At 39.7% G+C, this 15532-nt stretch overlaps 1 protein-coding gene across 2 annotated transcripts in view; it reads right to left on the bottom strand.

The window, feature by feature from the left end:
• Ush2a (Usher syndrome 2A (autosomal recessive, mild)) overlaps window positions 1-15532 on the bottom strand; it is a gene marked incomplete in the record, with an annotated part of 661834 nt that overhangs the window by 339615 nt on the left and 306687 nt on the right. For both annotated transcript variants that reach the window (XM_013519932.1, XM_013519934.1), the window contains 1 exon segment: window positions 14371-14532. In XM_013519932.1, coding sequence (XP_013375386.1) covers window positions 14371-14532 — 162 coding nt within the window.

The raw sequence follows: 15532 nt of genomic DNA, 5'->3' as shown, positions 1-15532 counted from the left end.
CTCAAAATTTATGAATTTTATTTGTGGACTTTTCTATCTAATATTTTCATTCTGCAGTGGACCAGGTGTCACTGAAACCATGGGCAGGGGTCTCTGGGCAAGGAGCACACACGCAGCTGTCTCCAGGTGAAGGTGTGAGTCAGGGAGAATTGGAGCATAAGGCAGAGAATTTAATAAGACAGAGGTTCTCTGTCACTGAGATGGAGCAGACCCTGTGACAGTCCGGGGCATAGTCTCTAGAAGTTGAGCTCAGTGCCTGGGTGACAGTGAGCAGGGACAGGGGCCATAGCCTACGACTGCAAGTGGTTGAATCCCTCCAGCAACTTATATGAGTAGAAATGAGTTCTTTCCCACAGCCTCCAGGTGAAAGTCCAAACACTCCAACCCCTTTATTGTGACTTTTCAGAACCCAAATGAGGAACCCAACTAAACCCATCCAGACTTCTGAGTTACAGGACTGTGAGCTGGCACATGGGGACTGCTTTAGCTGGTCACTCAATCTCCTCAGCTTTAGTCACTGGGATATGGGCAAGAATGACTTTTCCACTCCCAGGTTTTTTCCAACGTTGGTCCTGCATTTTCTTCCCACATCTGCTGGCAGTGCCTGGAACTGCACGGAACCCTGAAGTCATGTGTAAATTGTGACTGAAGCTGCATCTGCTTGTGTCCTTAAATGACCTTGTGGAGAAAGGAAACTCTACCAAACAAGTTTTTCCTGTGCTCAGTGCTACAAGGGGACAAGAGAAAATTTTTATTGTGTTTCTGCACTTAGCAGCTATGTGTGTGTATGTGTGCATGTGTGTGTGCATCCATGCAAGTATGCACATGTTTACATAGAATGACACAGAGAAAGTTTTATGAGATCTGAGGACTCCAGGAAAATGATGTTCCAACCAGGTAAAGAAGCAAGGAGCATGACTTCAGTAGGAGGAAATATAAAGGTCAAAGGCCCAGAAATGTGAAAGGCCATGTCCTATCTCAAAAATAAACAGAAACAGAAGGAAAACCAGTGTAACATTATAGAAATAAATGAGAATAATATAAGATCAAGAAAGTAGATAAGAGTCAGATAAATAAGTGTTTTAGACCAACATAAAGAGCTTGGATTTTAGTTTATGAGTAGATGTAAGGGATGAAGGAGAAATGATCCAATATTAAACCCAGGTTTTTTGTTTCAGGCAAAAGAATGAATAATGTTAGTGTTTTCTAGGATGAGAACCCCAGAAAAAAGAACAAATTGGTGGGGTGGCATATAAAATAAATTCAATTTTATGGAGTTGAAATAAAATTCCTGTCATAGAAGTGTCCAATATGCACTTAGAAAAGTGTTCACAGCTTAGAAAAAAATATGTGAGCTGAAGTTAAAAATTATCGAGTCACGATAGGAATGTTGTGGGCAGTGATCCAAAAATTTTGGTGTAAACCAACATTTGTGCAGAGGGGGGAAGAAGGGAATAAAGAGACGACATCAGAGCCTGAGCAATAGCAGACAATCTGGGAGGGTAGGGGAGGGGTCTCAAACACCATGGGAAAAATGTTCCAGAATCCAAGGAGGGATCATTATGGCTTCCACATTCTCTTTGAATTGGGAACAGGAAAAAATTGACAGCAGTTTCACAACCTTGATTAGAACGAGTGCAATTGAGTGATGAAGTAGTTGTGTCACCAGTGGAGGTGTCTGGGTTGAATTTTGTTACCCACAAAGATATATTCCAGTCCTGAGGCCTTGAACAGATGAATGTGACCTTAGTAAGACAGTGTGTTTGAAGATGTAATCAGGTTTAGTTGAGGTCAGACTAGATTAGGGTGCACCATAAATACAGTATGTCTGCTCCCCTTACCTTGTGTCTAGATGCCCCCTCAAAGTGTCATGCAATCATAGGTGGGGCTTCATCAGAAGTGGCTGGGTCTAGAGTGTGTGATTTCTAAGTTAGTCCACAGATTGGTTTGGGATCAAGAATGTGATTCTGAGATTGCCCCATGGTGATACTAGGATTAAGGATGTGTGTGCTACCCTCCCTAAGGGCTGCTAGACTGTATAAGGTATAAGGGTCAGGAAGAGCATCTCTGTTTGTCTCTCATCACTTGCTTGCTGACCTGCCACCCTGCCTTGGAGCCAGCCAACTATGAACTGAAACTTCTAGAAACTGTGAGCTGAAGTAGACCTCTCCTCCTTTAACTTTGGGTGTTGAGTGTCTTGTCTCAGCAACAAGAAAAGCAACTAAGACTCTAGCTTTAGATATTCTGTTATAGCAACACTAGGAAAGGAATGAACCCTGCAAGGTAGCAAGGAAAGTGAGCCACTACAGGTGAGGAATATGATTGTGAAGATGTGAAAGACAGGCTGGGCTGCTGAGTGGGAGATGGGATTTGGAGAAAATACAATGTTTGTCTGTTTATGTCCATACCCCAACCACATGGAAGAGACCTCAGCCTTTCCAAATGCTGGTGGTGGGAGCTAGCATGAGAGACAAGGCTACTCGAGATAGAGGTCCTCAACAGGGTAGGAGAAGAAGGAATTCCAGTTACTTAATCTTAAAAAGAAATGGACACTATTTTGCTTCCTAAGGGCAAAACAGAAGCCCTGACTCTGGGTGGGGAAACTCACAGTTTCCATGAGAGGAAGTTGAGGGACCCCACCCACAGGCTGCAGCTGAGGTTTCAGCAAAGTCATCTGCTAAGATTCACAAGGTCAGTAAGAACTGTGCATACTGACTCCATATATGGTCATGGTGCATGGGAGAAAAAGCAGATTGGAGAAAGATTAAGAGCCAGAATCCAACACCTATGGAGATTAGAGGACACTGGACATCAGGCATCTGAATGCTACAGGCTTATCAAATCTACTTCAAAGAATCTTAGCCCTGCAGATTTAGCCATGAAAAACACATGTAGATCAGTGTACATTTGATGGATTTTCATTTGAGTGTACTGTAACATTGACAGTGCAAGGGAGTTCAGACAATGAAAATGTTCTGTACCATGGAGCTAGTTTAAAGGAAAGAGAGGTCCTAGTAGTTGGGAAGACATAGAGGGATAAAAGCTTTGATCGTTTCAAAGAAAAACACAAATACATTTAGCACAAGTGATGGGTGAAAGAGCTAGACCCTTGGGTGATAGTTATTAGGTAAGGGGATATTTGAACTGAGCAGTTTGAGATACAGAGCACTTTAGCTATGGAGCATTTAGATATGGGCATTTACAGAGGACAATAAGGTCTTAGATCCATGTAGTTTAGTTTCCCATAGATGAGAGTGTAAAGGATCCAAGACACTGAGCTGTCCACCACATGAAAGTTGAAACTACAGTTTGTTACCAGAACACAGAATAGAGGAGGATGGGAAAATTCTTGGTATCCAAGGCTTTACTGAGACAGGGAACAGGACTAGGACTTTGGTAAAAATTAGTAAAACTGAGAGAAGAACTTCCTATCACTACCACCAAAAAGCATGGGCCTTAGAAGATGGTGAATATTAAAGACAAGCAGAAAATTAAAACCCTGGAGTGGTGTATTGTAGAAATGAAGTATAGGATGCTGGCCCTAGCCTTCATTTCCAAATATCACAAAAGAGTATGAGATCTTCTCAAACCATTTCCCACTGAGACAAAGACCCCGTGAACACAGGGCCTTTGAATCCTTTGTCTGCTGTTTGATCCACAATGCTTAGAAAAATATTGTCTATACTGTAGACAGCCAAAAGTGTTCATTGAATGAACCATTACTGATGGAAGCAAATATCTTTTTCTTCTCAATTTTACTGTTACAGGTTGTACCAAATTTCAAACTGGTTTTGAAATAGGTGCCTTACCTTCACTAAATTTTCTTAGGTTTCTGAAAGAAGTTTTAGCATATTATTAGTCATGGCATCAAATACACAGCCATATAGGGAATAGAATTTTAGATTGAATTGTATCCTCCTAAGATTCACATTTTGAAATCATAGCTTCCAGGATCTCAGAATGTGACTTTACTAATCGGATTTCTAATCCTGGGGAACCTTGCATGATACCACTACACCAGCGGTGCCAGATTTCTAATCCCTGGGACAACATACCCACAGTTTAAGAGCAGAGGTTTAGTTTGACTTACAGTTTCCATGGGATCAGTCCATGGTTGACAGGCTCTGAGGCAGCAGCAGTAGGTGTGAAGGCCTAAGCTGAGGAAAGCTACTCACATCATAGCAGTCAGGAAGCAGAGAGAGGCAGAACCAAGGATACATCCTTGTAGATCATGCGTCCACTGATAAATACAGCACACCAATGATCCTACTACCCTCCAAAAGCTCTACCATACACCTGAAACTTTTGGCGGGACACTTTAGATCAAAACCCTAATTGACCTTATTTGGAAACAAAGCCTTTGCAACTGTAATTCATCAAGGTAAGGTAATTATGCTGGATCCTACGGCACTGTAATTGTTGTCCTCACAGAAAGGGGAAACTTGGACATAAACAGAACACAGAGAGGACACCATACAAAGACAGTGAGTGAAGGCAGGGATTGGGGTGATATATCTACAAGCCAATGAGCCCCAAAGCTCGCTAGTAAATCACAAGAAGCCAGGAAAGAGGCATGAAATTCTTCCTCATAGCCCTTAGAAAGAACAAATGCTGCTAACAGCTTGATATGGGACAGTTTAGCCTCTAGAACTGTGAGATGATACATTCCCACTGTTTAAGCCACATAGCTGGTGATGCTCTTATGGAAGTCCTAGAAAACGAACACAAGCAATTCAGAAATGTGTTTTGCTCCATGTTGGGTGATTAAATAAAATTTTCTAGGAAGCTACAGGAACAGCCTACTTCATTAAAACTGTTTACTAAGTTTAGCATATTAATTACATCTGAATTATGCATCCATATTTGTTATTTACTCTAAAATATTAATTTACTGATTCTCCATGTTTTTTTTTTTCCAATTTAATTCACTTTAACTCAGTTCATTAAAAGTTTGTGAGATGGTGACTGGATCCTTACTCCTACAGGATAGCTATGACAGAGGCCATAGAAAGGATTAATGGCATACTGATGGTGCATTCTCTCCCCTTGAGTTTTTACTGTGCCTTATGACTTATCCTCTTTAAAATAAGCAAATATATGTTCAAATGGCAAATGTGTAGAAAATTATATGGAGAGGTTGGTGAATAAAGGAAGATGTAGGAATTGAGGTGGATCACCAGCATTGTGAGGGCATGGATAGCACTAGAGGTAAGAGGGAGACTGTATGTGAGACTGTCTAAAGGTAACGATGACATCAGGCACGTTCAGGGTGGTTTGGCGGTAGCCTGTCTAAAGGCAATGAGTGAGGTGAGCAGCTGAGTAAGTGTCAAGGCAAAGACTAGAGGAAATTAGAAGATAAGTATTAACAGATGAGTGAAATCAGATTCAATGTCCTTTATGTTTATTCAATGTCCAAATGTCCTTTATTTATACCAATTTTATCACACACATTAGAAGTAGGGAAAATACAAAAAAATCCAATTTCTAATGTCTAAACTGCAGAGATACAAAGAATGAAAAAAACTCCTTCAAGAAAAAGAAAGGACTAGAATCTCATTATTTGGAGGTAATTACTCTGAACACTACGCTATATATCTCTGCTGTTACGGTTTGCGTCTAAATGTCCCCACCAAAGCCTCATGCAATCATGGGGCGGGCTTCTAGAGTTTTTGAATGGATCCATGGTCCAATGCTGGGATTATGGGTGTGAGTGCTACACCCGCCCTGGTGCAGGTAGCCTGAATACAATATGTGGGAGGGAAAAAGACTTGCTCTTCCTGCTGTTCCTCCCATTTTGCTGTTGTTGCTTTTGCTGTTTTCCTCCTCCATGAACTGTTGCCCTTTACCAGGTGCCACTCTGTCTTGGAGCCAGCCTAGTATGGACTGAAACCTCCACAATCTGTGAGCTAACTAAACTTTTCCTTCCTTAGTTATAGGCATTGGGTATTTTGTCTCAGCAGCAAGAGAAAAGTAGTGAAAACACCTGCATATAGAAATGTATACATATACACACATCCATATACGTGTATATATGTGTATGTGTACTTATGTATACACACATTTAACCAGTATAGATACATACTACTTTCTGTCTGTTAAAACCTTGGATTTTAACATACATCCACATTATATTCATCTACAGCATTATATGCTATATGGTCATACAATATTCCATTGTTGGGCTTTTAGGATAGTTTTAGAATTTTGCTTGTATCCTTGGCAGTGATTTAATTGCATAATCCTAATTGCAGAGATGAACTGTTTCTATAATTATTTTCCAGAGAGGACTTTGAGAAGAGGTTGATGACTCTTTACAAATCTTCAGTGCATTTCTCAAAGGTAGGAATTTAGCAAGTGGTGTTATGTTAGCAGCCACCTAGGAATTATGGGATTTAGGGTCCATACTGTTCTTCTGAGTCACTCTGCCTTCCATATTCTCAAAAAAAAAACATGAAAAACAAAAACACACACTGTTTGACCTCACTCCCATTAAGTGCAAGAACAGCACAACCAATCTCTGTCATTAGCAGTCAAGACCTGAGGTTCAAACTCGGGGCTTCTAGAGTGCTGATAATTCTGTTGCTTGATTTGGATGGTATTGCTATAGACATGACTAGCTGTAAATATTCGCCAAGCTGTACCCTTAGATAGAGTCACTTTTCTGTATGGAGTTACAATTTAAGAGTTTTAGCAATAAAGTTATAAACAGCATTTATGGGACAAGCTCTTGGGACACATTCTATAACTGTTTTTGGCATTTAAATCCAGTGGTTTTCCAAATGAAGCACCTTCAAATAAAAGTCTTTTTCCAGCATATGACAATATAGCAGTCCTCAGTTTGGTTATCAGATTGATGATGTATTTGGGCACAGATCCTAAAATTTCATGTATTGTACTGGTGCATCAGAAAGGCATGTTATGAAGGAATGACCCTTGCGTGGCGTTGCGTGCAGTTAGCACCAATGATAGTATTCTGTACAAGTTATTCCATTTCTTTTGACCCTTTGCTACTAAACAAGAAGGTACCCACTGTGCCTTAGCCCAGGGTATCTGTCTAAGCCTCTAGTGATTCATATAACCTTTAAATATCTTAAGGTCTTTCATCGCTGAGTCAGTAGCTTAGAAACTTGGCTTCTGCAAATTCCAGGTTCCCACTGGTTAAAATTTTCTCCTTGTTCTCTCAAGGCTTTTTAGCACTTTATGATTAAATGCTCTACGTTTATTACATAAAAAGTGAATGTGGTGACTCATGAATGAAATCATGGTTTGCCTGAAAACCTTCACATACTCTACCTTATTAATACTTGGGCTTATGGTTTAAAGCACAAGCATTACAATAGGATTCCCTCTGGTGGTATTGTGTAAGTGAAATGTTTTCTATGCACTGTTTTGTGGTATGCAAAAGTGCAAAATTAAAGAACATATGCAGGTTAGAGTGAAGTTTGATTTTGTTACCAAAGGCACTATTCTAAACCATCAGTGTGAATGAATATAATTTAGCTTAAATTTGTGGAGTGTTGATAAAGCTTCTCATAACGCTTGGTTTAAAGTCCCTAACCTTTAAATGCTTTTTATTGTGCTATAAGCAATATAGTTTCTTCTTCAATAAATTTCGTATCGTAAGACTTAAGTGTTTGGAAGGTTGAAGATGAGCATTTCTGTTTTGCTCTTTAACACATGGTCTTTTTGACCTTGACAAATAAGACCAAAGGAAAAAAAAAAGTTTTAGCACTTGTAGTTGGTCAAAGATATAAATACTTACTGCCTCTCTGACTTTACCAGAATTTCATCTGTTTTTAGTCTTTCTTTCCCTCCTCTTTTCAGTTTTATTTCCCATCCATTCTTTTTTCTCAGTACTCCCTTCCTATCTTTTCTCTTACACACGTGTGCACACGTGCACACACAGAGACACACACACACTTCTTACATTGCTGTTGTCCATGTCTTATTGCCTTGGTCTTGCTGGTAGAAACATAGGCCCTTAGTGAACAGCAGTGGAAGATGTCATCTATGGTTCTAGAAATTGTCATTCATATGCAACCCTAAGACAGCCAGGGATTAGCTGGATGAGATACGTGAACATATACATGCAGGATCGTTTGATGTTGTGCATGTTTTTATTTTTCCCATAAAGCCACTGCTTGCCATTCTTCCTCAGGAACTTTGGAATTATCAACAACAATGGCTTAGGTTGCAATTAACTGAGAGCAGTTTATGTAGAAGAATAGGACTATTCTGAGGTGCTGTTCTCCTTTGCTCACCAGGTGCCATGATTCACAGCAACCTACTTGTACTGTTGGATATGTATCTCTCCCGAAGATCATCACCTTGTTATTCATTCTAAAAACTTCAGATTTCCCTAAAACATTTCACAAGCTCCTTAAAAAATGCCACTTTCTGGTAGGGTGCACCTTTAAAATGAGAATGATCTGGTTGGCTACAGCTTGGATAGTCATCATCAATCAGGATACTACCTAGCCTGAACTTGGAAACAATCCCGTGACGTTGAGCAATCTGACAAGGCTTACCTTTGCCTACCTATTTACGAACATGCTGTATGCACACACCTCGTCGGCCCATAATAGCTCTGCTAGTGATAGCAATATGGGTTCTTCAATCTTTCAATAATGTTTTTAATCATAAGGTTTAAAGCACAATTGTTTTTACCTTAAAATTCTTAAAAATCTGTTATGGGACAGAAATAAGAGATTAATGGAGATCTTGCAAAAAAGATAAATGGCACCACCACAATATCACAAAACTGGGGGAAAAATTAATTGAACCTCTACTTTTGATAAATATTTATTTTTTGCAGAAGAAAAATGCATACTAGTTTAAGCTGTCATTATACTAACCTACATCCTATTTTTCATATTATTAGTAATACATAATGTGGTAGTTTATATTCAAAAATAAAACTAGAATGTATATACCTCATGTATTTATCCAGAAATACACCAAGGTTACTATGGTTACAAAAAATCCATTACCTTTGAATACAGAATGAAAAAGTTTGACTTAAAGTGTGTGCTATTTATTATAGCAAACATCAACAGCCTTTGGGAGGTTCTCTAACTGGATTCATTTTTCAGTGTCAGAAGTGACCCAGCATACTACTAGTTTATGGCCTATGCAAGGCAAAAATTTGAACTGTATGCATTTTTAAATATATTTTGTACTAACTCAAGGTGCGGCAATGCCTTTGACTTTTAATGCTTCATATCTAAGAAAAAGAAGAAAAAAATCAAAGCACCTAGATGCTAAGTGGCTTGTGGATTGAAATGCATGTGCTTTCACCAGTATCCACTGTGCCAGCAAAGATCCGCTTGCTAAGCATTATGGGAAGGCACTGGTTCTATGTAAAGAACCATGAATAAATGGTTGAAATAAATAAATAAACAGAGGTCACAAATAAGTGGAGCAAGAGTGAGAAAAAATAGTTGATACTTTGAATATTTAGGAGGGGATTTTATGCCAAGTTATAGTGCAGAGGGCAAAGAATTTTAAATACTACTGGTGGCTCTAACCAGGAAAAACACAAAACGACACAAAGCTCAATAAAAATCTCAAAATTATTCCTTATCCCTATTAAATTTTGCTCCTCAAAAGTGTGATCACAAGAATCAAAATAAAATGTATATTCCTAATAATCATTCAGGAAAGTATTCAGTATAACCAGTAATTAAAAATTCAAATAAAAGTGAAAGTGTACTTTTTATAAGGTAATCAAAGATTTAAAAACTAGTCACAGCAGATAAATTCTTCTGGAAATAAGATGAAATGTCCATCAAATATTCTGTAAAAGTTGGGGCTGGGGATTTAGCTCAGAGGCAAAGTGCCTGCCTGGCAAGTGCAAGGTCATGAGTTCAATTCCTGGTACTAGAAGAAAAACAAAAACAAAACAAAACAAAATATTCTGTAAAAGTTAACTGCCTTTGATATAGCTGTTCTTTTCCTAAAAATCTAGCAGGTAAAGATTTGTGTGTAATGCTATTTATCATACATTTAAAATAAAAGTTCAAATGATTAAATGCATTAATGTGCATTCAGTATATAAAGTATGATGTTATTAAAATGTTGCAAAATATTTTTAGTTTAATGATATGGGCATATGGTTATAGTTATAGCTAAAGGAATATGAAGTGCTATATAATTATACATAGGTTCTAGACCAATTTTGTTAGAACAAGTGAAGTACTAAAGGGAATTATATAAAATATGAAGCACTTCTCTTTGCATGTTGAGATTATCAGATATTATAAATGTGTAACTTTTAAATGATCTTGAGTAAGCACATATTACCACTACAGTTTAAAACTGCTGTGAATTACTTCCCTAAATTTTCCACTTTTTGGAGTTTAGGAGATATTTAGGAAATATTAGTTAATTAATTAATTAATTTCCTTTTAAGAAATATTTTAGTACTGTACCTGATAGGTCCATATTAGTGGTCCTAATCTGCCAAGATTCTGGACAACACCAGCTCTCCTGGGTGGAAGTTCCATTCCGTACAGAAAGGACCTTAGGTCACAAGTTGTCCAGCACAAAGAAATAATGAGCACCAGTAGCATCGTGGACAACTACCATGATGAAATGAGAGATGGCCCATAGTGCCTGGGAAGCATAAAGCCCTTCTCCAAGGCTGGGCACTTTCTCTCGCCTCCTCCCTGGATGACTTCAGTCAGGCTCCCTCGCCCATTGTGGCATTTCTGTGAGTCCTGGTAGACAGAATGACTCGGGAGATATAAGTGACCTAACTCTAGTGCACACTGCAATTATTTATGAATTATTAGACTTGAAAGGGATCCTAAAGTCCATTTTATTAAACTCTCAGGTGATTTGAGAAACTCTGCAAAAAGAGACATTCAGCCTATGCTAACAGTAGAAAAGACACTTAGTTTAGGGCCCTCTTATGGGCTGAATCGTGTCCTCTTAAAATTCATATGGTGAAACACTAGTCTCCAAGGTGACTATATCAGAAGGCAGTGGCTTTTAAAAGGTAACTAAAGCTAATGAGGTCTTAAGAGTGAGGACCTAATCCAGTAAGACTGGTGACTTTACAGGGAAAGATGCCAAGAATGTGTTTGCACGGAGAAAAGTCCACGTTGGGACACAGTGGAAAGTTGGCTGTACTAGCCAGCTTTCCTGTCCTCGGTATTCAATGCCTGACACCCACAGCTTCGAGGAGCAGAGGTTTTACATGATTCGGGGTTTCAGGGGACTCAGTCCCTAGTTGTCTGGCTCCAAGGCAGAAATAAACAACATGGCAGAAAGATGTGACAGAATAAAAATGCTTAGTTTGTGACAGCTGGGAAGCAGGGCAGAACAGTGCTGAGGGGAAGCGGCCATGGGCCAGACATGGATGCCAAAGTCACACCTCCATGACCCACTCAGGCACACACAGACATGGGGTTCAATAATCCCCTGGGTGGGTCCCAAGCCAATCAAGTTGACATAATTAAACTTATCACCGCAGTGGCCATTGCAAGGCATAGACAAAGATTTCAGGAGAAAATAACCTTGCTGACACCTTTATCTTACATTTCTATTCTCCAGAACAGAGACACTGAAACTTTTAGAGCTCTCAATGAGACAAACCGCCTACTGTGGCACATATGCTGTAGGTTTACCACCACTGCTCTAAGGTGTGAAAAACTCATTTCTGTCATACAAACCCTCAAGCTGTGATTTTGCCATGGTAGTCTTAGCAGGCTAATGCAGGTGTTCTGTGGTGGGTAATTAGGCTCCTGTCTGTTCTTCAGAGTTATGGTGGGTGAGAAAAAATAAAATATATTCAACAGAAGACCATGTAGAGATTAAAATCACAGATATTGGGACCAGCTATTCCTATATTTCAACTGGTCACTCTAAGTATGAGTTAAAATTTCTTGACCTACCTAGACCTCATGTTTTCTAATTTTAAGATTAGAATAATCATGTATATCTTTCAAACTCACTTTAGTCTCTCAGGCTCAGTTCCCCTCATCAGGACCAATACTGAAGACTAAGCATGAACCATATTTTAAACTACTTGGGGATAAGAGCAACATGGAATATAAGTGTTTGTAAGAAACCAAGAAAGCTTTGGAAAAGAAAGGTATGGAGTATATTGAACACATAATGCTTTAACATCCTACATAAAGAACAAAAATCATTGACCTAGGGCCATGTAGCTAGAGAAGATGGTTATAGACATATTAAAGATAATATTCTTCTTCCTTCCTTTTATATTACACCTAGACATCCATCGTACTGGTCCAGCATGGTAACAACTGCCACAATCTTTCACTGCAGATGCCAGAGTCACACAGACAAACAAAATACAGAGCACAGCATCATTTTTCAGAAAATTGGTATTCAATACCTGACACCCACCACTTCAAGGAGCAGAGGTTTTAGATGGCTCAGGGACTCTGTCCCTAGTTGTCTGGCTCCAAGGCAAAAATAAACAACATGGCAGAAAGGTGTGAATTCCTGCCCCCTATCCTCTCTGCTATTCTCTGGCTTTTATACTACGTGACCTCATGCTGTCCTGCTCATTTTGGAGGTACTTGGGGCCCATGGTTTCCTTCTCTGTCATTATTTTAAATTTCCCATCCTGCTCCCACCCTCCACCAGTTTCCCTTAGCACTCTTTCTTCTTTGTTTCCAGGAGTCAAAGGACATCATTCATTCATTCCTCCACCCACTCCCTGATAGGCCCCTGAGGTGCAGGAAAATAGCCACGGTCATGTTCTCAGGACACTCAGGGTTAAATAGCAGAAATGACCAGGCAAACAAGCAGGCTCATTCAAGACAACAAAAAAGAAGAAGTAGGGAGCTATGACAGTGGCCAGTGAGCAGTAGGGATATGCCCAGGTCTCACCTGGCAGGCAGAGAAGGATTGTCAATGGCAATGCCTGTTCTGGTCCTGAAAGTTATGCCAACCTATTACACACAATGATTTTCCTTGGTCTTAGGAAAGTGCTTTGTGTATTAGTTATTAATACACATGTAAAGTTCATTCCTTACTACATTTTAATGATAATTATTATTTCTCAAATAATTTGTAATTAAAGCAGTGCTATCAACTTCCATATTGTGACCAATATTGTCAAGGTAAAGTAATCCATTTTTGAAATTTGTGCTATGAAGCCTGTGCTCTACGGGGAAAAATAATTCTAGCCTTTCTTTACCAAATGCTAACAACACGCTCTATGTTTTTAACTATAGTCTAATTTCTTCAAGATACTGAAGACTTCACATTTTCCAGATTCAGAAACTAAGTCTTAGAGAAGATGGTGAACTTGTTTCAAGATCATACACCCTCGACTGTAGCCAGAACACTTGCGTTGGTATCAAAGCTTGTGTGACTATGACCTTGACCTTCCCATGCCTTCGTTTCCTCACTTGGAAAATGTAGAGAATAACAATTTCTACCTTGCAGAGTGAGTGTCATACAACTTGATCCAATCGTGATGAATAAAATATAAAGTAATTCTTATCCTTTTAAGGTTCTTAGATAAAAAGAGGAGACAAAAATAGGTAAATGAGAGCATGCCACACCCCTGTCTGAACGTGTCCCCAGGAAGCCATGGGTCCCCAGCGAGGATGGACAGCTCGTGGCTGATGCTCAGTTCCAACCTTTCTACCTGGCATTAATGTGAATGAGTGAATGCATAAATAATTCATTCTGCCTCTGACTCTAGCTTGTCGTGACCTTTCATGGAGAACTTAATATCTCTAGGCTTCAGTTTTTAAATCAATCAACAGTTGATTAATAACATCTCACCTGAGAGTTAAATACAGTGTAAAAATAATATAAAATATATAACCACTCTACGCATGACGCAAACATAAACAGGGTACAACCCCAGATAACAGGGCTGATGTAGAACTCTTGTGTTTAGGAAGTCTCCTAACAACTGACTTCACTTTACTTACATGTCAGAACTGATCCAGGACTATAGATTATGCTTCTACATAAAAGGTTTAACATTCAGATCACGGTGAGCCACACTTCTGCGTCTTAAGATTATTCCACATACATGAGGATTTTAAGGTAGCAGACATGGGACCATGGACGCTGAAGGCTTCCTCGACCATCACCCCACCTGGGAGTGTGAGGTTGGCACCACACTGGGCCCAGCTTCAGTCCTGTGGTCTGTGTGAGCAGGAGCAAGCTCAGCTCAACCCCTGGGGCTGGTACCTTCCGAAGGTTCCCGCACAATTCACCATAAGACTAAAATGACCATAAAGATCGTGGGACAGGAGACAAAATGAAACAGTGCACCCTCAAAAACCACATTTCCATGTAAGTATACACTGCAGGTATCCGGCATGTATGTGTGCATTTACATGTCCTATTAACTGATAACGGTGGAAATCTTACCTGTGACCGTGTAGTTCTCTCCACTGCCCGAGTAGATGAGCCTCCCATCCATGTATAAGGAGTACTGAGTTATAACACCGTTTGCCTGTTTGGGTGGATTCCACGAGAGGAACAAGGAAGTGGGGAAGGACTTGGCTACTGGTGACTGAACCTCTTGTGGGGCTGTGAGCAGAAAGAAAAAAGAAAAAGATTTATAGAGTCTAACTTTAGTTTACTTTTCTAACTCAAACTTTTCAGACCTAAACCAATAAATCATGGAATAAGCCTGAAATCCCATGCATGGATATGTTCCTGATTCGTGGGCAGCTTGTCAGTAATTGCTTTAGGAAAGCGCTAAATAACTGTCCTGGATTTATGGGAATCTGCATCGGTGATGGATGGGGAGGACCTGCACTAGTTCACTTGACTGAAGTCTGCCTTACTTCATCAAAAGTATAATAACCCACGGTGGCTACGTGGGCCTGAACTCAGGAAAGCAATTAGGCTGATAGGGTGTCCTGGCCTGGAGGAGCCTGGGACTCACTCTGATGACAGTGTTTCATACAGCTATTAAAATACCCAGAAAAACAGAATCAATTGATGATATGTAGAAACTACTGTGTGTGTACTCTTAAAAATTTCTTCATCTTACATGAAGTGGCCAATGAATTTGAGGCACAGGAACTAAATATGGTGAAAATTTGACCCTAGACATGACCATCACTCCATCTTTTACGAATGAATTCTTCGAAAAGTTACAAGTTTGGGAATTCCCTATATAATAAGGAAAGAAGAACAGAAAGAGTTTGGATTCCGCTGAGACATAACCATGAGATGAGTGTGAATGGAGCCGCCAAAATCCGCAGAGGATTTTGTGGACATGGAGGAGCTAGTGAGAGACATAAGACAGTGTGTTTGTGTGAGGGTTGATGGGTGGGTGGTGGTATGGGTAGAGCAGGCGAAGATCATGACATCGGCAGATGCGATAACACCTTGGGATAAACTGCTATTTTCAGTAGACCAGGAAGATGGGGAAGATACTGGGGAAATGCTGAAGGTGTGTATGCAAGTGAGGGGAGTCTGGTTCAATCAGAAGCAGAATACAGAGAACAAAGGGCCACAATAAAAATTCTACATTTTTCTTTGTCACTACTTCATTGTACAGAACTATGTCATGTATATA

Source organism: Chinchilla lanigera, unplaced genomic scaffold (genome assembly GCF_000276665.1).
Source record: "Chinchilla lanigera isolate Chin_1 unplaced genomic scaffold, ChiLan1.0 scaffold00005, whole genome shotgun sequence".
NCBI lineage: Eukaryota > Metazoa > Chordata > Mammalia > Rodentia > Chinchillidae > Chinchilla > Chinchilla lanigera.
The sequence above is the reverse complement of the archived record's forward strand: the minus strand, read 5'-3'. Positions and strand labels throughout refer to the sequence as shown.